The sequence below is a fragment of the Leucoraja erinacea genome, chromosome 20 (genome assembly GCF_028641065.1).
Source record: "Leucoraja erinacea ecotype New England chromosome 20, Leri_hhj_1, whole genome shotgun sequence".
NCBI classification, from domain to species: Eukaryota; Metazoa; Chordata; class Chondrichthyes; order Rajiformes; family Rajidae; genus Leucoraja; species Leucoraja erinaceus.
The window spans coordinates 8,371,861-8,395,653 of NC_073396.1; the positions used below are offsets into that span (position 1 = coordinate 8,371,861).

Below are 23,793 nucleotides of genomic sequence, written 5' to 3' on the forward strand. Positions count from 1 at the left end.
TCAACGCCAGCAGAAGTAGATTGGCTAGTCATTTACCCCATTCTTTGTAGGACATTGCTGCCTGACCTGCTGAGTTACTACATCCAGCACTTTGTGTCCTTTTGCTGTCTATAAACTCATTGTCACCTTAACCCATATAATAGAAGAGTCTTCACTTCACAAGCATCTCAACCTTAGTCAGTAGTGCCAAGTTGGGCTCATTGCTCTATGTCTTTTAGTTGTTGCAGCAGCAAGCATTATTCTTTTGAGAATAATTTCTACTCGATGCACTACAACGTGATGTACACTAGATGGCAGTATTTATTCACAAATTGAATTAATCCTAATGTCCATAGGGTAGTAAAATTCCTTTAACTTTCATTAATTCGGGAAATAAACCATTGCTGATGAGTTATTCATTCTAGACCTTATGTATAATATGATTCTTCATCAAGACGAGTTATTTGGAATTTTGAACGGATTAAACCTCTTTTTAGCAAGAAGATTATTTCTAATTTCCAACCATGTTTTCATCAATACTTCAACATTGACCAATCATTTTCCAAACAAAAGCAGCTTGCTAAAAAAAAAAGCCCCTGTCCCACTTTCCCGAGTTACTCACGAATTCTCCCGAGTTTTCTCCTTGATTCAAACTCGGAGAATGTCCGTAACGAGGTCGTAGATATATCGTAGCGGCTCATAATGCCAGCCGTAGGTACTCGGGGGCATCAGGTAAGTCGGGACGTTTTTTCAGCATGTTGAAAATTGTCCAGGGCCAAAGAACATCCACAATTAATGCTGCTCAAAATCAACAGCGCAAAACTCATGAATCATAAAATGTTTTCTTACAAGCCAGTGAAATGACACACAAAAAGCAGCATGATTTTATAAGAGGAAAAAATATATATTAGTTGTAGAGTTTTGTAAAGATCCAAGACTTGGTCGTAAAATTTTGACATCTCATCTTGTGTTATCATTTGCTATTCCACACACAAAATAACACCCATTCTATCTACAGCCAGCCCTAACTGCACAATCACCCTAACCCTGACATTAAAAACAGATGTAGATATAATTTCCTGACCAGACGTTATGTGTTTGATAAGACCGCTGCATTTTCAGGCTCAGCTTCCTTCATTTACGAAAGGTAATTGTGCATTCCAATGTCTTTATTACTATAGTCTTTAGTTAATGTATCAGAAACAAGCAGCAGAAATGTTCTGTAATATAATATCTTTAACTTAGTCAATTTGTAATTATTTATGTTTAAGAAGGAACTGCAGATGCTGGGAAAATCGAAGGTAGATAAAAATGCTGGAGAAACTCAGCGGTTGAGGCAGCATCTATGGAGCAAAGGAGTCTGAAGAGGGGTCTCGACCTGAAACGTCACCTGTTCCTTCGCTCCATAGATGCTGCCTCACCCGCTGAGTTTCTCCAGCATTTTTATCTACCTTCCATTTGTAATTATTTAGATACTTTGCTACATTGCAGGATCAGTGCTGTATTTGAAATCTTCCTCGCACCCCCTTTCGTTAAATTATAGTGGACAATCCATGATAATGTATACTGAGAATAAATCAACTAATTTAAAATTAAATCACTGTTGGCATATGTTGCTTTCTTACGTTTAAGTTAATTTGCATTGCCATTCAGCACTTTTTTATTTGACCAGACATTTTCAACAGTGGAATGATTCTTGATACATTGGACTGTTGTTAGTACAGGTCCACCACAAATTTTCCGGCTGATGGTGTTCTGGCAACCTCCTTTAATCCAGATAAAATTCCAAGAGCCCAATTGAAATTGCCCCGTAAATCTCCCCGAAAATATGGCACTTGAGGCTGCCGATCTCAACCTCATCGGGCCCCCTGCGGCTGGGGCTTTAGAACTCCAGCCTGGCCAGAGCTGGCAGATCTGTTCTATAGCCGGCTTCCGAGGCCAAATTTGCGGCCCCCTGTATCTCGGTCCCCTCTGGAAAAATAAGCAAAATGAAGAGAGATTGGATAGGTTGGGTTGGTCTGGCAAAATGGTTAATACAGCAAGGCTTTGGAACTAAATGTGCCGGAAACTCGGTGGTGGACCTGTACAGAAAAATAAATCTTGTTACTAAGTCAAAGTTTTAAACAAACATGGATTAGATCGGTGAGTTTTCCCTACAGTGGTTCTTTTAACTATCAATCTGTGATAGATAGACTTTGAAGTACATATTATTTCTCTGATTTCATAATGGTAAATAATTGACTGATTTAGATTACTTCACTCTATTTGTTTGACCTTTCCCTACACAACTCTGTTCTAGAAATTCATGCACAATAGTGCTTTAGTCTGAGCTGGAAACAGAGGCAACTAGGCACCTGGGACTGATGTGTTACGGAACAAACTATGGTACTTCCTCAGCCTACAATGACAGGACATGCGGAAGAAACAGAACAATTATGAAAGTGGAAATAGGAAGAATTAGGATTAAAATCGGGCACAGAAAGAGAGGGAAAGAATAAATAGAGTGGCAGAGAGGGAAAAAAAAGAGATAGCAAGGAAAAATAAGCAAAATGAAGAAAGAGTGGATAGGTTGAGCTTATTTTTCTTGTAGTCGAGGCCGAAAAGAGACATGATTAAGGTATATAGCATGAGAGCATTGTTCTGAGTGGATATTAAGAAACTTTCCCTAATGCACAGATGTCTACACAGATGGAGGATAGAGGATTAATGTGTGTAGTGAGTGGGAATTTGAGGAAGAGTTATTTTCACCTTTGCGTTTGAAATTTGGGTGGTTCAGACAGATACACAATATTTAAGAAACACTTGAATTAGTCAGCTAGGAACCAAATGCTGGGGGTAAAGGGATTAATATACAAAGATATTTGATAGTCGGCTTAGATATACGTGTTCTGTACCTTTTCATGTCTCTAGTTTTTCTCTCCCCCGACTCAGTTTGAAGAAGGGTCTTGACTTGAAACGTCACCTATCCCTTTTCACCAGAGAAGCTGCCTGACCCGCTGGGTTACCCCACCATTTTATGTCTATATATAGCACAGAAATAGGTTCACTGATTCAGTGATTCATAGGAAATTTTTGGGTTGCAACTATTTTATAAAGGGTGCAAAATGAACAGGCCATCAAAAATTGCGATTTTAATACCAATGAAGCATAAATATTGTTTTATGTTATGGATAACTTGGTCAAAATTTATTTTTGGGAAAAGGAAGGAGGGGGAATAGGGGAGAGAGAGGGGAGAAGGGGGGCGAGGGGGAGAAGGAAGGGGGGAGAAGGAGAGGGGAGGGAAAAAAGGAAAGGGGGGAGAGGGAAGAGAGAGTAGGGGAGGGAGATGAGGGAGAGGGGGAAAGGCTAGGGGAAAGGGTGGGAGAAGAAGGGAGGAGGAGAAAGAGGGAGAGGAGGAGAAGGGGAAGAGGGGGGGAGAGGAAAGAGAAGGGGGAAAGAAGAAGAAGGAAGGAAAAGGAGAAAGAGAAGAGGAAGGAAGGAAGGGGGAGAAGGGGAGGAGAGGGGAAAGGGGATGGGAGAGGGAGAAGAGGAGAGGAGAGAGAAAGGAGAGAGAAAGGAGAGGGAGGGGAGAAGGGGGAGACGGGGAAGGGGAAGTGGAGAGAGAGAGAAGGAGAGAGGGAAAAGAGAGAGAGAAGCGAGGAGAGAGAGGAGGGAGGGGGAGAGAGAAGGAAGAGGGGGAGAGAGGAGAGAGGAGAGAGAGGGAAGGGGGGAGAGAGGGGAGGAAGAAGGGGAGGAGAGGGAGAGGAGAAGGAAGAAGAAGAGGGGGGGAGTAAAGGAGGGAGAAAGGGGAAGGGAGGAGGGGAGAAGGGAAGGGAGAAAGAAGGGGAAGAGGAGAGAAAGGAGAAAATAGAGAGGGAGAAAGAAAGGGAGGAGGGGAGAGGGGAGGGGAGAGAGAAAGAGGAGGAAGGAGAATAGGGGAGAAGAAAAGGGGAGAGAGGAAGAGAGTGGGGGGAGAAGGAGAAAAGAGGAGAGGGGAAGAGATGGAGAGAGAGAGGAGGGAGGAAGAGAGGAGCGGGGAACAGAGGGGAGGAGAGAGGGGAGGGAAGAGAGGGGAAGAGAGGGGGAGAAGGAAGAGAGGAGAGGGGGAGAGGGAAGGGAGGAGGAAGGAGAGGGGGAGAGAAAGTCAGAGAGAGGAAGAGAGGGGGAGAGGAAAAAAGGAAGAGGGGGAAAAGGAGTAGGGAGGAGAAGAAGGGGAGAAAAGAGGGAGGGGGATGAGGAATAAAAAGAGAGGGAAAAGTAGGGAGAAAGGAGAGGATAGAAGGAGAAGAGAAGAGGGAGGAAGAGAACAAAAGAAGGAAGGGAAAGAAAGAAAAGAAGGAAAGAGAGAAAAAGAAGGGAGAAAGAAAAGGAAGGAGGGAAAGAGGGAGAAGGGACAAAGAGGGGAGGGTCTGAGAAAGAGAGGAGGGGTGGAGAGAGGGAAAGAGGGGGGGGAGGAAAGGGGGAGGAAAAAGGGGGAGGATAGAAAGGGAGGATAGATGAAGGGAGAGAGAGAGGGAGGAGGGAAGAGAAGGGGAAGAGAGAAGGGAAAGAAAAAGGAAAAGGGAAAGAGAGGAGGGGAAAGAAGAGGGGGAAAAGAGGAAAGAAGGAGAGGAAGAGGGGGAAGAGAAAGGAAAGGAAGAAAGGAGAAAGAAGAGAGGAAGGGGAAGAGAAAAGAAGAAGAGGAAGGGGGGAGGAAGGAAAAAGAAGGAGAGGAAGAGAGGGGAAGGGAAAGAGAAAAGGATGGGGAAAAAGGAGAAAGAAAGATTGAAGGGGAGGGAGGGGAGAGGGAGGAAGAAAAAGGGGAGGGGGAGAGGAAAGAGGGGAGGGGGGAAATCAGAAGAAAGGGGAGAGTAAATGGAAGAGAGAGAGGAAAAGAGAGGGGGAAAGGAGGGGAAAAAGATGAAGAGGAAAAAAGGGGGAGAGAAAGGAAGAGAGAGAAGGAAGGGAGAGAGAAGAGAGGAAAGGGAGGAAGAAGGGGGGAGGAGAGGAGGGGAAAAGGAGGGAGGGAAGATGGAGAAGAGAGCAGAGGGAGAGGAGGAGGAGAAGGGTTTGAGAGGGGAAAGGAGAAAAGAGGGAGAGAAGGAGAGGAAGGAGAAAGGAGAAGAAAGAGAAAGAGGAGAGGGGAGGAAAGGGAAAAGAAGAGGAAGGAAGAGAGGAAAAGGGAAGAGAGGAAAAGAAAAAAGGGAGGGAGAGAAGAAAAAGGAAGAAGGGGGGGGAAAGAGGAGTAGAGGAAAGGAGAGGGAAGGAGGGGGAGAAGAAGAAAGGGAGAAGAGGAAGAGGGGAAAAAGGGGGAAAGGAGGATGGAGGGAAGAGGGAGGGAAGAAGAGAAGGGAGAAGAGAGAAGGAGGGAAGAGAGAAGAAGGAGGGAGAAGAGGGAGGAGGAAGGAAGAGAAAGGGGGAAAGGAGGAGGAGAAGGGAAAAAGGGAGGGAAGGGAGATAGGAGGGGAAAGAAAAAAAGAAAGGAGAGGGGGAGAGGGGAAAAAGAGGAGAAGAGGAGGGATTAGGGGGGAAAGGGAAGAAAAGGGGAGGAGGGGGAGAAAGGGGAGAAAAAAGAGGGGGGGAGGAGAGAGGAGGAGAAGGGGAGAAGGGAGGAGGGGAGAGAAAAGAGGGGAGGGAGGAAGAAAAGAGAGAAGAGGGAAGGAGAAGAGAGGGGGAGAGAGAGAGGAGGGGAAAAAAGAGAGAAGAAAGAAAAGAGAGAGAGGAAAAGGAGGAGAGGAGAGGAAGAGGGGGGAGTAGAGGGAAGGGAGAAAAAAGAGAGGGAGGGGAGAGGAGGGGGAGAGGATGAGAGGGGAGAAGAAGGGAGGAGGAAAGGAGGAGAGGAGAGGGGAGGAGGAAGAAGGAAAAAAAAGGGAAAGAAGAAGGAGAGGGGAGAAGGAAAGATGGGGAGAGAGGGATGGGGAAAGAAAGGGGAAAAAGGGGGGAGAGAGGGGGGACCTGAAAGACAAGAGGGAAAGGGGGGAAGAGGAAGGGGGAGAGAGAGATGGAAGGTGGGAAGGGAGGGGAGGAGAGAGGGAGAAGAGAGAGGAAAAGGGGAGGACAGAGGGGAGGTAGGAAGAGGGTGGGAAGGAGGGGAAAGAGAGGGGGGGGAGAGGGAGGGAGAAAGGGAGGGGGGGTAGAGGGAGGGGGGGGGGGAAAAGAGAGGGGGGAAGGAAAGGAGGGGAGAGGAAGGAAAAAGAGAGGAGAGGGAGAGATAGGGAAGGGGAGAGGAGGGGGTGTAGGGAGAGAGAAGGGAGGAGAGGGGGGGAAGAGAGGGGGGGGGGTAGAGAAGAAAAAAAGGTAGAGAAGAGGGGAGGGGGTAGAAGAGGGGGGGGGTAAGAGAGAGGGGGAGGAGAGAGAGGAGAGGGGGGGGAGGGAGAGGGGGGGGGTAGATAGGAGGGGGGGGAGTAGAGAGAGGGGGGGAAGAGTAGAGGGAGAGAGGGGGGGTAGAGAGAGAGTGGTAGGAGGGGGAAAGAGAGAGGGGGGATAGAGAGGGGGTAAGGGAGGGAGAGGGGGGGGGTAGTAGAGGGGAATAAAGGAGGAGGGGTGGGGGTAGAGAGGGGGGGAAGTAGAGAGGGAAGGGGGTAGAGAGGGGGTGGGGGGGGTAGAGGGGGGGGTAGAGAGAGGGGGGGGAGAGTAGAGAGGGGGGGAAGTAGAGAGGGGGGGGAGGTAGTAGAGGGGGGGTGGGAGGGGTGGGGGGAGTAGAGAGGGGGAGGGGGGGAGTTAGAGAGGGGGGGAGGGAGAGGGGGTGGGGGGTAGAGAAAGGTGGTAGAGAGGGGGGGGGGGGTTGGGGGTAGAGAGGGGGAATGAGCGCTGCCCGGATCCTGAGGTCGGGGACGAGGGGGCGGGCGGACGGGGTTCGGGTTGCACCATTTGATGGCGGCGGCGGTGGCGACGATCAGGCCGCGGCGTTAGCGGAGAGGAACGGCCTTCCCGGAGGAGGAGACGGAGACGGACTGAAGTCCCCGACACAACCCCGAAGGCGAGAGTCGGCCAGTGACGCCGGCCATCAGCTCCAGGGGGGGAGAAGAGGCTTGATGTCTCGGCGCCTGTGGCAGCGCCCGGCCCGGGCCGCCCCGTTACCATAACGACCGGCCTCCCGCCACCAGGGCGGAGCGACCTTCACTCACCCCCACACACACACAGCGCCGGCCGGCCGGGCCCGACACACCACACCACACCAGACCAGACCACTACAAGCCGCAGCCCACGGAGAAGGGAGGTCATGTGGCTGGCGACCTGTCATCTTGTAAGTGGAGGAACGAACTGCAAGTTGAAGTTGCTGCTTTAAACCGATGATAGATACACAAAAATGCTGGAGAAACCCAGCGGGTGCAGCAGCATCGATGATAGATTGTCACGAAAAACTGGTGGGACTTAGTGTTTAAGAGGGAACTGCAGATGCTGGAGAATCGAAGGTTACACAAAAGCTGGAGAAACTCAGCGGGTGCAGCAGCATCTATGGAGCGAAGGAAATAGGCAACGTTTCGGGCCGAAACCCTTCTTCAGACCTTCTTCAGGGACTTAGTCACTTACTATTAACGGGGGCATCCACTCACAAGATAGACACACAAAGCTACAGATAAGACTTTGTCTTCCATCACAGTGAGGAGGAGATTCACTGTGATGGATGTTCGTGTAAATTGTGTTGTGTCTTGGTTCTTCTTGTTTGTATGACTGCAGAAACCAAATTTCGTTTGAACCTCTGGGTTCAAATGACAACAAGTAAATTGTATTGTATTGTGTTCAGAGGTTATGGGGAGAAGGCAGGAGAATGAGGTTAGGAGGGAGGGAGGGAGAGAGAGATCAGCCAGGATTGAATGTTGGAGTAGACTTGATGGGCCGAATGGCCTAATTCTACTCCTGTTCCTTAAGTGGGCGATATGCAGAGTACTGCCCTGCCGACTACAAAATGCAGAAGGTATGACCTTGTGGGACTACTAATGCGGGGGCATCCACTTACAAGGTGGACACGAAAAGCTGGAGTAACTCAGCGGGACAGGCAGCATCTCTGGAGATAAGGAGCAGCCAAAATATGTTCTGAACATGCGTACGAAGAAAGGTCTGGACCCGAAATGTCACACATTCCTTCTCTCCAGAGATGCTGCCTGTCCCCGCTTAGTTAGTCCAGCATTTTTGTGCCTGTCTTGTCAGTGGATGCTGCCTTAGTGACCGCGAACAGGATAGGGTCTGAAGAAGGGTCTCGACCCTAAACATCACCCATTCCTTCTATCCAGCAAGGCACATAGTGTTGGAGTAACTCAGCAATTAGCTAATCAACAATTAAGCTTGGGTCAGCAATTAGCAATGTTAATAACGCATAAATCATCTTTTAACTGTCTACATAACTCATTACCACCTTGCCCACAGCCAACAATAGACCATTGTAGGCTCCACCTTTCCCCCTGATCATCGTTGCTGGCTTTGATTAGTCCTTTTGCATACCTTTCATTCATTTGTTCTTTGTATCTCTTCATATCTCTAGTTTCCCTCTCCCCTGACTCTCAGTCTTGAAGAAGGGTCTTGAACTGAAAAATCACCCATTCCTTCTCTCCAGAGATACTGTCTGCCCCGCTAAGTTACTCCAGCATTTTGTTCCTATCCATAAATGGTTTAGTTCAATATCACGGGTACCGAGGTACAGTAAAAAGCTTTTGTTGCGTGCTAAGGGGTCAACGGAAAGACGATACGTGATTACAATCGAGCCATCCACAGTGTACAGATACATGATAAAGGGGATAATGTGAATAACATTTAGTATAAGGTAAAGTCCGATCAAAATTAGTCTGAAGAAGGGTCTCGAGCCGAAACGTCGCCTATTTCTTCTCTCCATAGATGCTGCCTCGCCCGCTGTGTTCCTCCAACATTTTTGTCTACCTTCGATTTTTCCAGCATCTGCAGTTCTTTCTTAAACAAAAAATAGTCCGAGGGTCTTCAATGAGGTAGATGGTAGTTCAGGACTGCTCTCTAGTTGTTGGTAGGATGGTTCAGTTGTCTGATAACAGCTGGGAAAAAAACTGTCCCTGAATCTGGAGATGTGCATTTTCACACTTCTATACCTTTTGCCCGATGGAGTTTAGTTAGTTTGGTTTATTGTCATGTGTACCGAAGTGCAGTGAAAAGCTGTCAGCGGAAAGCCAATACATGATTACAATCAAGCCATGCACAGTGTACAGATCCATGATAAAGAGAATATTCTGAATAACATTTAGTGCAAGATAAAGCAGTAAAGATTTTCAAAGCTGGTCTGAGGATCTTCAATGAGGTAGATAGTAGTTAGGACTGCTCTCTAGTTGTTGGGATGGTTCAGTTGCCTGACAACAGCTGAGAAGAAACTGTCCCTGAATCTGGAGGTGAGCATTTTCACACTTCTATACCTTTTGCCCGATGGGAGAGGGAAGACGTGGGAGTCCTTGACGACAAAATGCTGGAGTAACTTAGCAGGTCAGGCAACATCTCTGGACGAAAAAGGATGGGTAACCTATTGGGTCCGGACGAACCCTTCTTCAGACCTATCCGTGTTCTCCACAGATGCTGTGTGACTCCCAGAATTACTCCAGCACTTTGTGTCTTTTGTTTTGTTGCAAGCCAGCATCTGCAGTTCTTTGTGTCACTACTTCTTTCAGTGTCTTGCTTTTGGCTGGTGATGTTACAGAATTTCAGAGCCACAAATAAGAATCATCCTCTGAACCATTTCTATGGGGAAATTCCGACTTCTCCAAGTAACAATCTTTTTCTCAATACCAATACACACAGTAATGTTCAGTTAGCTTACTGTGTAATTTGAAATGGCTTAAAGTGCTAGTGGTCATGTTTGCTGTGAAATGCAGCATCTACATTTCCATGTTTCCATTCTGGTCTCTGTGTAGTCCTGGAGAGCCTTGCAGTCGGATTCAGGTTTATTATTGCCGCATGCACCGAGGGACAGTGAGAAACAGACAGAAGGAACTGCAGGCCCAAAGTGCTGGAGTAACTCAGTGGATCAGGCAGCATCTCTAGAGAACTTGGACAGGCAATGTTTGGGTTGGGACCCATCTTCAGACCTTCTGATCTCTTCCATAGATGTTGCCTGACCCACTGAGTTGCTTTTTTTATAAACAGTGAAAATATTTATTTTCCATACTATCTGATCAAATCATATATCAAATATTATACATAAGATCATTAGACACAGGAGTAGAATTAAGCATTGGGCTCATCGAGTCTGTTCTGTCATTCACAAGGCTGATTTTTTTCCCCTCTCAACCCCATCCTCCTGCCTTCTCCTCATAACCTTTTACTAATCAAGAACATTTCGATCTCCACTTTAAAAACACCCAATGACTTGGTCTCCACACTGTCTGTGGCAATTAATACAGATATGCCACTCTCTGGCTAAATAAATTCTTCATCTCCATTGTAATGTTACATGAATACAATCAAGCCAAACCCAAGTATAATAGGTAGAGACTAAAGAAAGACACAGATGGTAAGATATTGTGTCTCTGCATTGTAGCATAACAGTTTCAGAGAAAATGTCCAAAGTCCGCAATGAGGTAGATTGGAGAATCGGGACTGTCCCCTAGTTTATGGGAGGGCCGACCAGAAGCCTGAAAGAGGAGAGAAAACAATAGACAGTCTGTCCTGACAAACTGTTTCTGAGCGGTGATGGGTGCTTTTAAATTTCTCCTCAATGGAAGCAGAGAGAAGGAGGAATGACCAGAGTGGGAAAGGTCTTGGCTGTTCATTCATCCCACGCCAAGTAACACAGTAGCTTACACAGCCTAAGAATGGGTCCAAGGCAGACATGCTGCAGAAGGATACACAGAAAAGTTGGAGAAACTCAGCGGGTGGAGCAGCAGATATGGAGCGAAGGAAATAGAAGACGTTTCGGGCCGAAACCCTTCTTCAGACTGATCGGGGGTGGGGGTAGGTGGGGACAAGAAAGGGAAAAGGAGGAGTAGCCAGAAGGCTGGAGGGTGGGAGGAGGACAACAGGGGAGCTGAGGAAGGGGAGGAAAACATAGCAAGGACTAACAGAATTGGAGAAGTCGATTTCATGCCCCCGGAAGCCTGAGACTCCCCAAAAGGAATATGAGGTGCACTCAGCAATTTCCGGTGCTGCTCGCTGTGGCCATTTGGAGGAGACCAGGACAAGAGAGGTCGGAGGCGGATTTGGGAGGGGGAGTAGAAGTGCTGAGATTACGGGAAATCAGCTTGGTTATTGAGCGACATCTTTTTGCAAAAACCGGGTGGCTCAGCAGTACACTTGTAAGCCTCCGACCTCTAGTTGATTGGGACTCCTCCATGGCCACAGCGAGCAGCACCGGAAATTGGAGGAACAGCACCTCATATTCCGTTTGGAGAGTCTACACCCCCGGGGCATGAACATCGAATTCTCCCAATTCTGTTAGTCCTTGCTGTTTCCTCCCCTTCCTCAGTATTGAGGCTGTCTCCTATAACCCTCCAGCCTTCCGGCTACTCCTCCTTTTCCCTTTCTTGTCCCCACCCACCCCCACCCCTGATCAGTCTGAAGAAGGGTTTCGGCCCGAAACGTTGCCTATTTCCTTCGCTCCATAGATGCTGCTGCACCCGCTGAGTTTCTCCAGCTTTTCTGTGTAACCTTCGATTCTCCAGCATCTGCAGTTCCCTCTTAAAACAGTGCTGCAGAAGGAAATGACCGTGTCAGTTTTGAAAGGTGGACCGGTTTGGGACAAGCAAAAGAAGCAATGTTTTCTCTAGCTCTGTCAAACTAATGAAGAGAAGGCAATTTTTGAATAAAATGCTGCTTTTGGCAAGAGCAACGATTTTGGGGTGGTTGGAGGAAACAAATGCATTAATGGTACTTTTTTTAAAAACAAAGAAGCCTGTAAACTCAAAAGCAGAAACACTCAGCAGATCTGTGAGTGGCTGATTTAATTGAATTTTGTGTTTCGGTTTCCAATAAACTTCTGTATTTCCTTTGTTCATTTCAGGATGTAGGAGTGAAAAGATTATTTGTGAAATGGAATGAGATGGTTATCAGAACGAAATTTTTTTCAACCGGGATGCCCAGAAGCAGAAAAGTGGCCTGTTGATTAGGTCATGGATCCAACAAAGGTTATGCTTTGCTCTGTGCAACATATTCACCGCAGCACCTTTCATCCCTGGGCAAGACAAGAAAAATCTCGAACTGCTTTTCCTTCCCAAGGTATTGAGGCTAATTATATAAATTCCTGCTGCCCTCTAAAGACTTGTTCCACGTTGTGTTGGAAAGTAAGTCGGTAAGAAAACACGGCAATTTAATTGTGATTATTTAAAAGAATGTTCTTCATTCATTCCGGCACGGTGGTGCAGCGGTAGAGTTGCTGCTTTACAGCACCAGAAACCGGGATTCAATCCCGATTAAGGGTGTTGTCTGTATGGAGTTTGTATGTTCTCTCTATGACCGCGTGGGTTTTCTCTGAGTGCGCCGGTTTACTCCCACACTCAAAAGACGCACAGGTTTGTAGGTTAATTGGCGTCGGTAAAATTGTAATTTTTCCCTATGGTTGAGGATAGTGCTGGTGTACGGGTTGATCGATGGTTGGCGCAGACTCGGTGGGCCGAATGGCCTGTTTCCGCGCTGCATCTCTAAAGTCTAAAGTAAATTCTAGACTGAAGTGTTTGTTGAAGACTGATATTTACATTGAAGACTTGTGTTTCGGTTTCATCAACTTCTCTGATTGTGCCTTTGTTCTATTTCACAGACACAGAGTGAAGAATTTGTGAAATCATAACATGGTTATCAAGGTGTTTTTTCCAAGTTGCTGCCCAGAAGCAGAAAGTGGCCTGCTGTTAGGTCGCTGGATTCCAGAGCAGAATGCTGCCGTTGTCCTGGCAATTATTCACTACCCTTTCATCCCTGGGCAAGTGAAGCAGTATCTCGAGCAGATTAAGAGCGTGACTACCGTAAACGTCTCTGTGCTTGGATCCTGGAGCAGTCACAGTTCTCGGACAAAGGACAACATTGACCAGTTTCTGCAAGATCTGAGCTCCATCTTTCCGCATGACTTCTGGTTCCAGCTAACGCAGGAGAAAGAAAGCAGATCAGTATTCAAATGTCACGTGGTTCAACAGTGCGACAGCAAGAACGACAAGGAAAATGTTATCTTGATCCACTACGATCAACGCAAGGTTATGCTGTCAAAGTTACATGATGTGGATTCTAAAAGCATCGGGTGCAACCACAACACTGGAGAGGCAGAAGCAATTACCTCGGATTTTGCTGCAATTTTTGATACTGTCGCTAAATGCGAACTTTTGTTTATGATTGACAAATATGATGAAACTCCAATCAAATTTACTCACTGGCAGTCTGAAGGACGAGAGACTAGTATTATTGTGGAACTTGCAAAGCAAGCATCGGTGCCTGTGTGTATGGTCCTTTTGTTCCTGGTGACTTTTGTGTTGAATATCTGCAAAAGCAGGTAATTGATGTTAGAAAATTGGGTAACAAAGCAATTACTATTCTTACAAACCTATTTTCCTTATGAAACAAGACTAAAATAGTTTGTATTGCAGACTTTTGGAAGAATAAGGAATAGATTTGTTCAACCTTTGCACATTGGATTTGGTGCATAGGCTTTGCCAGGCAGCTATTATATTAAAGGTTTACTTACAAAATGCCCCTGGAGGTGTAGGGTGTACTGGCATGAACTGAAGGTGAAGGGTCTATTATTCATATGTTATTTTTGCTCCTTTTGAAAGTGAATTGTAGCTTCTATATTTATCTCACTAGTGAAACTAGAATAAGCAGTGTTGTTTACAGTGAGAATGAAGGTTTAGTAAAACATAAAAACATTAAACCATTTTCAACCATTTTCATCTAAAACAGCGATGAATGCAAATATAGCATCCTTTTTGTAATTTAATTTTTTTTTTAATATAGTGCTTGACAGGGATACCAAGGTACAAATTCCAAAATTGGAGAAAGGGAGAAATTTGTGGTAAATCAGGGAAGGTTTTACCTTGCACTTCATGTACTATGGCTAATCTACTTAAGATGTGACTGTTTCTCTCATTGCCCCAAATAAAACATCTTGAGGCTTAAGGTGCCACTTAATGGCAGAGTGGTGCAGCTGGTAGATCCTGACCTTGAGTGCTGTTTGTGTGGAGTTTGCATGTACTCCTTGTAACTACGTGGGTTTCCTCTAGGTGCTCGAGTTTACTTCCACGTCCTAAAGACCTGTGGGTTTGTAAGTTAATTAACTTCCGTGAAATTGCCCCTAGAGGGTAAGGGGTGGATATATAAATGGAATAACGTAAGAACTTTTGTGAACTGTTGAGCAATGATCGACGTGGACTCGGTGAGCCAAGGGTCTGTTTCCATGCTATAACTCTAAACTAAACATGAAATTTTGACATTGTCAGAGTGTTTACTAAATAATGAGGACCTTTGAATGGAACAATTTATTGAGTTATCAAAATAAATTGCAATGTGGATGCTTAACTATATGACAGTTAACAAAATTGTTGTTAAAGAACCATACTTTGGTGAAGAAATCAGCAGTTGTTTTAATACATTGAAGAATATAGACAGTCTGACTATTGATGATTGTCTTCTAACACAAAGTTGGTACTGCCTTTGTCACTATTACCAGTTTCCTTCGTATGAAACATAGAAACATAGAAAATAGGTACAGGAGTAGGCCATTCGGCCCTTCGAGCCTGCACCGCCATTCAATATGATCATGGCTGATCATTCAAATCAATATCACATACCTGCTTTCTCTCCATACCCCCTGATCTCTTTAGCCACAAGGGCCACATCTAACTCCCTCGTAAATCTAGCCAATGAACTGGCCTCAACTACCTTCTGTGGCAGAGAATTCCACAGATTCACCAGTCTCTGTGTAAAAAATGATTTTCTCATCTCGGTCCTTCCCCTCTTATCCTTAAACTCTGTCCCCTTGTTCTAGACTTCCCCAACATCGGGAATAATCTTCCTGCATCTAGCCTGTCCAACCCCTTAAGAATTTTGTAAATTTCTATAAGATCCCCCCTCAATCTTCTAAATTCTAGCGTATACAAGCCGAGTCTATCCAGTCTTTCTTCATATGAAAGTCCTGCCATTCCCAGGAATCAGTCTGGTGAATCTTCTCTGTACTCCCTCTATGACAAGAATGTCTTTCCTCAGATTAGGAGACCAAAACTGTACGCAATACTCCAGGTGTGGTATCACCAAGACCCTGTACAACTGCAGTAGAACCTCCCTGCTCATACTCAAAACGAGGAAGGCTTCCATTGATATATTGGCATTGATGGTGCTATGCTGATGAACGCTCTCAATTCATGGACCAGTCAACCGTGTGGACAATTACAAATAATCATATATTCTTGTGGCACTTTGGACTGAAAATGTGTGTGACTTTTAAGTGGAATAGTGGAACATAAATATTTAAATATCTCTTCATTATAATATATTGTAACAGATCTCAATGCAGTTTAATGCAGGACATTAGAATAAAGATAAATCAAACGTGTTTTAAGTTTTAACAGGTATCCAATTCATGACTAAAACAAATAAGCTGCAGATACAAACCTTGTGTGAGTATGTAAATTCTATTAAGCTTAATCACCCTTGTTTTTTCTCCCCATCTTTTCTTCCTTTATTTTCTGCAAATTCACCCATTTTGTTTCAAGTTCCGTGGACTTTCCTTTTTCCTTTTTTACTTTATCAGCTGAATGCCCAAGAATTCATTTTGGCTCATTAGGATTAATATTTCTTATGGGATAGGGTAACACAACCTGGGTGGCACAGTGGTGCAGAGGTAGAGTGGCTGCCTTACAGCGCTAGAGAGCTGAGTTCGATCCTGACTGCAGGTGCTGTCTATATGCAGTTTATACGTTTTCCCTTTGACAACACAGGTTTTTTTCCTCCCGCACACAAAGACATACAGGTTTGGAGGTTAATTGGCTTCTGTAATTGTAAACATAGTCCACCATGTCTAGGATGGTGCCAGTGTACAGGGTGGTCGGCGTGGGCCGAAGGGCCAGTTTCCGCACTGTAGGTCTGAAGTCTATATGAACAAAACTTATAGCTTTTTAATAAAGTGAACAACATTCCTTCCTCTGAAATGTTATGGATCGGTAAATATTTTAGAGCTCTGTTGGTTTAGAGATTATAGTGCACGTAATATAGAGCTTTGGACTAATAACCTAAAATCATTAGTTGATATCTCTACCATGTAGCACAGCAATTTATATTACTCATTTATTTATTTATTTGGCTGAATTAAAAGCTAATATTAATGATCTAACTAATTTAAAAACAAAGTGTTTCTGTGTTGTTGTTTATGGAACAAATTTGGCCATCCTTGTCTTGCCTTGCCTGTGATGTGTTGATTATTAACTGCCCAGTTAGTGATCAGTCTTGTGTAAATGGAAAAAATGTAGCCCTATGTTGACCAAATATAACAGTTTAAGAAAACAGCTCACTACCTCATAGGCAATTAGGGATAAGGAATAAATGCTGGCTTGCTATTGGTATCCATATACTATTAATCAGTTGCAGAAATTACTACATTCTTTACTTTATGGATATGACAATAGCAATGTTATTTTTGTTCTTGTATTGTAGAGTATTAAACGTATGGCCTCTGCACATTTTATGGAGTAGGCTGACAACATGTGTGCAACTTGCACATCGCTTGGACCACTTGCAGACGATTGCAAGTTCTACGAAAGCACAGAGTCACACAGAATTTATGAGGTACAGTGGGTTCACCATGATTTGTCACCGAGAAGTACCGTATTTCCCGGCAATGAAGATGCACCTGCATCAAAGACGCACCCCATTTTGAGTTGCTAAATTTTGGAAAAAAGGCTAGCAGGTCATAGAATTTCTCGCGCTCAAAAACAAATAAATAAATAAAAATAAAGAAAGTGACAATTCAATTTGCCCAAGGTTTCCAGATCTCCTCCATTCTGAATGGGTGGGGGTGGAGGGTGATGGCAGGTGGAGAGATGGTGGGAAAAACGGGAGCACACTGAACAAGTTGAATCAGTTGTGATCGTATTGAATAACAATACTAGTTCAAGGGACCAATTGGGGGGAGAGTTCCTTTCACAGCGTGTGGGTAGTCTGGCCCGGGTAAGCATGGGCGTTGAAAAGGAGGGGTTCGGGGATTCTGCCAGCAACTCACTCACCGGTGCCGCGGCGCTCCGAGCGCTGAGCCACTTAATTGTGGCCGTGGAGGGAACTAGCTTGGGTGGCTGCGAGCAGCCGCCGGGACCGGACAGTGGAACCGGCCGCCAACTCAGCGCCTCCTGCCGGCCCACTCACCTCTGGCAGTGCGCTCCGTCTGAACACCTCTCTCCTGCCACTCACCGGCCTCGCTCATGCCAGCCGCTTCCCGCAAATCCTTACATTCCGACTGCCGCCGAGAGCAAGACATGGCCTCACTTGCTGCGCAGGGTGACACTGCATGGTATTCATTGCCTAGTCCGTGTCTTTCAATGTAGACCGGACAGTGAGGGGACCAGCTCAAGAGCAAATATCATAGAGCGGAGCGGGTCAGCGGGCAATGGATAACAGGACAGCGGGCGGTGGAGCTTACTCCTGTGTCAGCGCGAGTAGCCTCAATTGGTCCCTTGATCATGCTGACACAGGAGTAAGCTCCACCGCCTGCTATTAAAATGTTATTGCCAATTCTTCACATCGCAATGAATTGCATTTTAATTCAGCCCAAAACACTACTTTTTATCACTGTGTCTGATCAATATATAGCATTTGACCTATTATCCCTTTTCCCCTAATCATCCAGAGCTGCAGCAGTTCCAATTAGCTTCCTGGCCAGAATCAAATAGTCTCTCAATCTGGTTACAGGCAGCTGAAAAACTGAGATAGAAAATGTTCATCAAATACTTTCAGTAAATTGGGCAAATCTGAGGAGAAGCTCATTCTTTGTATCCCCACCACAGAGTGATCTTCTAGCCTTCCACCTACGTCAATATACAGGCTCATGTGTCTGTTTTTATCAGTTAAAAAATACACACCGACCAATATGCCCCATCTACACTGGTCTCACCTGCCTGTGTTTGGTCCATATCCCCCTAAACCTATCCTATCCATGTACCTGTCTAAATATTTTCTAAACGTTGTGATAGTTCCTGCCCCATAGACCCACCACCCTTTGTGTAAAAAGTTGTCCCTCAGGATCCCATTAAATCATTCCACCCTCACCTTAAACCTGTGTTCTCTACCTGTTCATTTCCTGTTCACCCACGGATCTTCTAACCACGGTAATATATTACTTTGCAATGTTTTGATGCGGCACCTTATCAAATGTACAGTGCCGAACTGTGGATAGTGACCTATTACATTTTATCTTTATGTTGATCATTTGCTTTGCCATTAAGAATTTGTAAGATTTCTGGGAATCTATTTTAGAAACTCTGAACTCTTGTGCTATCAATTGTTATGAAGTTTCATTGTTACCAAAAATTATTTGCCATTGTATTAAGGTTTTTGGTTATTGATGTGAATTAGGAAACATTTGCAAATGTGCTAGAAAACCTTTTTTAATTTAATTTCCAGAAAAGCCAACCTCTTTGTTTCATTCCTAATTGATGTGGGCCTTGGAATGTTGCTGATCTCATGGCTTTATCAGCAGAATCGTATTGGCCAGTTAGCGGATGCTCTCATCCCAGCTGCTGATGTAAGACATTTTATATCAATTAAGGATAAAATGTTTAATTGATGATCTGTTGAGAGAAAATTTGACACCATTTATATTCTTATTGTTCTGGGGGCTAAAGAAACACAAACATTGGACATCACCTTTTGTGATCACTAATGGGCCTGTCCCACTTAGGCAATTTTTTGGGGCGACTGCCACAAAATTTTCAACATGTTGAAACATTTTCAGCGACAATGGCGACAATTTTTGCTGTTGTAGGTTGTCGTAAGTGTTGTAGGTTGTCGCCAGTGTTGTAGATGAATTCCATTAAAACTAGTCCCTGGCAGTCGCCTAAAGAGCTGCCTAAGTGGAACAGGCCCTTTACACTTTTATCATGAGGAAATTACATGTTCTGTGATAATTCTATTAGTAATGTTATTCTTCAGTCGTGTATATCACCAGAAGTTGAATTTTAGTTTGAGTAGCTCTGGCTTGCTATTCTGGAATGAAGGATACAGATACTCGATAACGTTTGTATGTAGATGTTATCAAATTTGACTTCCTAGCCAGAGCATAGAATCATTGTGGAGCACACAGGGAGAACATTCAGCTGGTGGAGTTATTTAAAAGAACATTCAAGTGTTCAAGGCCAACTGGATCTGCCGGTTGCTCACCATTTTAACTCCGCTTCCCACTACCACACTGACCTTTCTGTTCTGGGCCTCCTCGATTGCCAGAGTCAAGCTACATGTAAACTAAGAAACAGCACCTCACATTCCACTTTGGTAGTTTACAATCCAACGTTATGAACATTGAATTCTCCAGTTTTAGTAGGTAACTTCTAATGACCACTCCCATTCCCTGTGCCCCACCTGAACTCGCACCTATTTCTCCCCTCCACCTACATTCCTTCCTCTGGCTTCATAATTCGCAACTCTTCAATCCTTTTATCTCACACTTTTTTTCATCTCTGTCCAACCATCTACCTATCAAACACCTCTCTCGCATGTGTTTGCCTATTACCTGCTATGCCACTCCTCTCTTCTAGCTTTTTTCTCCTCCCTTCCCACAATCAATCTGATGAAAGAGTCCTGACCTGAAACACCAAAACATCACCTATCCATGTTCTCCAGGGATTCTGCCTGGCCTGCTGGGTTACTCCAGCACTTTGTACCTTCTATCTTTGCTATTTACCCATATTCCTACAATCTTTTTTTCTTTCCAAATATTTATTCAATTTCATTGTGAAGTCTGTCATAGACTCAGCTATATGATGTGTGTAGTTAATAAAACGTTCATCTGTCTTTCTAGGGTTTTTTTACCATTAGCTTTTATGCCCTGTAGTAGTTGACTTAAACACTGGAAATAGCTCTTATTTATTTTTTTAAGCAATAATGATTTTGAACAAGTTTACTAATCTTCTTCTCATCCTAAGAGGAAGATTAACGAGGACAGTGTGGAGAAGTCCTCAAGGACTTTAGTCGGGCCTTTCAATCGGTACTGCTTGATAAGCTGGTCTGAAGGGTTAGAGCACATGGGATCCAGGATGGGATTGAAGGTACGAGATAGAGGGTGGTGGTAGAGGGTTTTTCTCCTGACTGTTGGACTGCAACAAGTTTTGTGCATAAGAGTTGATTTAGTTTAGTTTAGTTTAGAGATACAGTGTGGAAACAGGCTCTTCGGCCCATCGGATACACGCCTACCAGCGATCCCTGCACATTAACAGTACCATACATACACAAGGGATCAATTTTACATTTAACAAGCCAAATTAACCTACAAACCTATACATCTTTGGAGTGGGAGCAAACCGAAGATCTCGAGGAAAACCCACACAGGTCACGGGGAGAACATACAAACTCTGAACAGACAGCACCCATAGTCAGGATCGAACCTGGGTCTCCGGCTTTTCTTTACTTGTAAGGATATTCAGTACAGGACATCATGTTACAGCATGCAAGACTAAATTTGGCCAAATTTGTAGTAGTGCGTACTGTTCTGGTTGCTCTGCTATGGGAAGGATGTTAAATCCATTAAATTGGACAGAGTGGAAAGAAAAGATTTATGAGGCTATTACCAAGAACGAAAGGTTTTAAAGAAGATAAAGGGCTTTAAAGGCCATAAGGAGATATGCTTAGACGTTATTTCTGGAGCATAGCTGGCTGAGGGGTGATCTTGCATTGGTTTAAAAATCATGAGGAGCATAGATAAGGAGAAGAGCTAAATTATCTTCACCAGGCTAGAGGAGCCTAAAGCTGGAGGGCATGGGTTTAAGATGAGAAGAGAAAGATTTAAAAGGGATCTAATTGGCAACTTTTTCACATGGAGGGTGATGCGTATATGAGATGGTAGTGCGAAGAAATGTTTGAGGCAAATATAATTACAACATTTCAAAGACACTTGAACAGGTACTTGGATAGGGACATTTTAGAGGGATATGGGCCAGATGCAGGCAAGTGGGTCTAGCTCAGGTCAGTTCACATGAACAAGTTGGGCCATAGGGCCTATTTCTGTGCGAAGACTCCTGTAATCCCTCAGTTCTGAAATCATTCACATAAAACTCCATTAACTCAAGCATTCTCACTCTTCCTAAATTGTCCTGCCCTGCATTACACACAATACTCCAATTGGCGGTACTCCAAATTAGTATTTCATATAAGGTTAGTATATTGAGTTTTACTGTACCATAATTGGTGCACGTGACAATAAACAGACCTTTGAAACCTTTTATTTACAGTTTTGTTAAAATTTCGAAGATTCGTGCTTCTTTAAAATTACACAGTGTCTATAGTTGTTCTCATTCTATCCAACAAAATGTTTTCACATCACACATTGCTACATTAATATTTAACTGCTGTATCTGCCATGCCATCAGCCTTCTTTGGCATCTTGAATGGTAACATCATCTTTTTCCCAGTTTACTACATTTCCATGTTTTGTGCAATCTCCAAGTTTTGGCAATGTGTTCTGTACCCCAACTCTAAGGCATTAATGTACATCAAAAACAGCAGTATTTTAGTACTCATCTGTGGTAAACTCTATGTATTCCTTCAGTATATTGAAAGGTCCTTTACTACAACTGTGTTTCATCATCCTTTATTGTCACCTTGCAAAGCAACAGTTGTACAGTGCAAAATGCAAAGTTTCATCTCTAAAGCAATTATATATCTGTGGTGTTACTGGCCCTTCGATCCCTCTGGCTTCTGTTTTGCTTCTGTGCTTTATCAAACCCTGATGAAAGTCAAAACATTACAGTACATTTGTAAGGGACTCGAAAATATGATTAATCATTGGTTAAACTACATTTAAGCTAAATTGTATGGGTGGTGTGAATTGTGTTGTCGATATTGTTAGATTTAATGAAACCTGACATTATAAGTGTAATATATCACATAATAAGCAGGATACATCAAACTCAGCGGCAGATTTTGCTGCTTGGCTTACAGTAAACAAATGTTGAAAATATAGCAATAATTATTCTGGCTATATGAACTAATTATTAACTAATTATTAAAATATTGCATCAAAAGCTGATGCTATGAAATGGGAAAACTTATTCCTGTGAGTGTTCAAAATGCTTAAAAATGTGTGACAATGTGACATGAATTAACAATTATGTTTTGTGACAACAGCATATTGCGAAAGAGTTAGAGATACTGTTGGAGTGGCTGATGGGAGCTCCAGCTGGTTTGAAGATGAACAAAGCACTAGACGAAGTACTGGGACATTTTTTTCTTTATCACATCCATCTTTGGATAAGTAAGTTTCTTTTTGCATCAGCTCCTCTGAAACTTTAAGTTGCCTGACATTTCAGAGAAGTGCAATATGGGTTAGTTTAGACCTGCAATTATCAAAGCATAAATAATCATTTGCAAACTTCTAAATGTGGATGACAAATAATACGCCTCAGCAGAGCCATCAGTCGCTTTGAAGTGGTTGCCTTTGTCTAGAAATTGAGTCATGCGTGTAGTTGCGCTCTTTCATGCAGTAATCGATCCATTTTCAATTATATATCAAAATATGAAAGAGTTGCATAACAACCAGTTATTGACTTATTTTAATGGACTAACGCAAATATGTCTATGCAACTAGGAGCCACTTCTTCAATTTTCGTTTGTGCATGCAAACATTGGAAGGCAATTTATAATTTACTTTTAGACTTTAGAGTTACAGTACAGAAATCGTCCCTTTTGCCCACTGAGTCCGTGCCATCCAGCGATCACCCCGTACAATAACACGATCCTACACATTAGGGACCATTATTTTACAAATTTCCAAAGTCAATGAACCTACAAACCAGCACGTCTTTGGAGTGTGGAAGGAAATTAGAGCACCCGGAGAAAACCTACGTGGTCACAGGGAGAACGTACAAACGCCATATAGACAGTACCCATAGTCAGGATTGACCCTTACAGGTCTCTGGCACTGTAAGGCAGCAACTCTACCACCGTGCCATTGTACCGCCCCAGATCTACTTTCTGAATCCTGTATCTGGCTTGGACTTGCCTTATTTTCTTCATGTTTTCAATAATGGCAGATAATGCAAAGGTAAGACCTTGACTGAAACTGACTATTCATTAGCGCACATATTTTGCCTTGTATGTACTAAATTGGGGAACAACAGATCTTTCAACAAAGCCATAATTGACAGCCCAATGGCTTAATGAGCCTCAACAGGAATTGGTAAATTGCTGGAAAAAGACACAAAGTCTGGAGTAACTCAGCGGGTCAGGCAGCATCTCTGGAGACGACGTTTCGGGTCTCCAGACTTCTCTAGTGATGCTGCGTGTCACTGACTTACTCCGGCACTATGTGTCTTTTTTTTGCAAACCAGAGTCTGCAGTTACTCCTGTCTACATGGGTCAATTATTGGATATCAGTTCTCCTTTGTCTGGTTGCTTAAGAGTAGTCAGTTTATTCATCTTTTATTGCACATTTCCCTGAACTAATTTGAATTATTTTTCTTTCTAAGTAATGTTCTAAACAAGTAATAATTTGATCAGTGTCATGATGCCAATTCAGCGTGTATTTATTCTACAGGTTATATCCATCTGATGTCTCCATTTATTGAGATGATCCTGTGGTATGTTGGACTATCAGCGTGTCTAGGCTTGACAGTGGCGTTATCCATTGGTTCTGACATTATTGCCTTGCTGACATTTCACATCTACTGTTTTTATGTATATGGGGCCAGGTAAGGTGTCAACCTTTTTCAAGAATTATAGATTTATAGTTAGGAA

The 23,793-nt window shown here is 43.9% G+C and overlaps 1 protein-coding gene across 6 annotated transcripts in view; it reads left to right on the plus strand.

Annotated features, from left to right (window-relative positions):
• The first annotated feature begins 1,019 nt into the window (after window positions 1-1,019).
• The window catches only part of pigq (phosphatidylinositol glycan anchor biosynthesis, class Q), a 37,232-nt gene continuing 14,458 nt past the window's right edge, over window positions 1,020-23,793 (plus strand). Inside the window, exons 1-7 of one of the 6 annotated variants that reach the window (XM_055651159.1) lie at window positions 1,020-1,126; window positions 12,641-13,360; window positions 16,513-16,644; window positions 18,472-18,592; window positions 19,989-20,111; window positions 22,186-22,312; window positions 23,594-23,747. In XM_055651159.1, the coding sequence (XP_055507134.1) occupies window positions 12,672-13,360; window positions 16,513-16,644; window positions 18,472-18,592; window positions 19,989-20,111; window positions 22,186-22,312; window positions 23,594-23,747 (1,346 nt within the window). In that variant the 5' untranslated portion in view covers window positions 1,020-1,126; window positions 12,641-12,671. Of the gene's footprint in view, window positions 1,127-6,798; window positions 7,184-7,285; window positions 7,305-12,093; window positions 12,176-12,640; window positions 13,361-16,512; window positions 16,645-18,471; window positions 18,593-19,988; window positions 20,112-22,185; window positions 22,313-23,593; window positions 23,748-23,793 lie in introns of those variants that run through there. The other 5 variants (XR_008725096.1, XM_055651157.1, XM_055651160.1 and 2 more) reach the window with 5 other exon arrangements.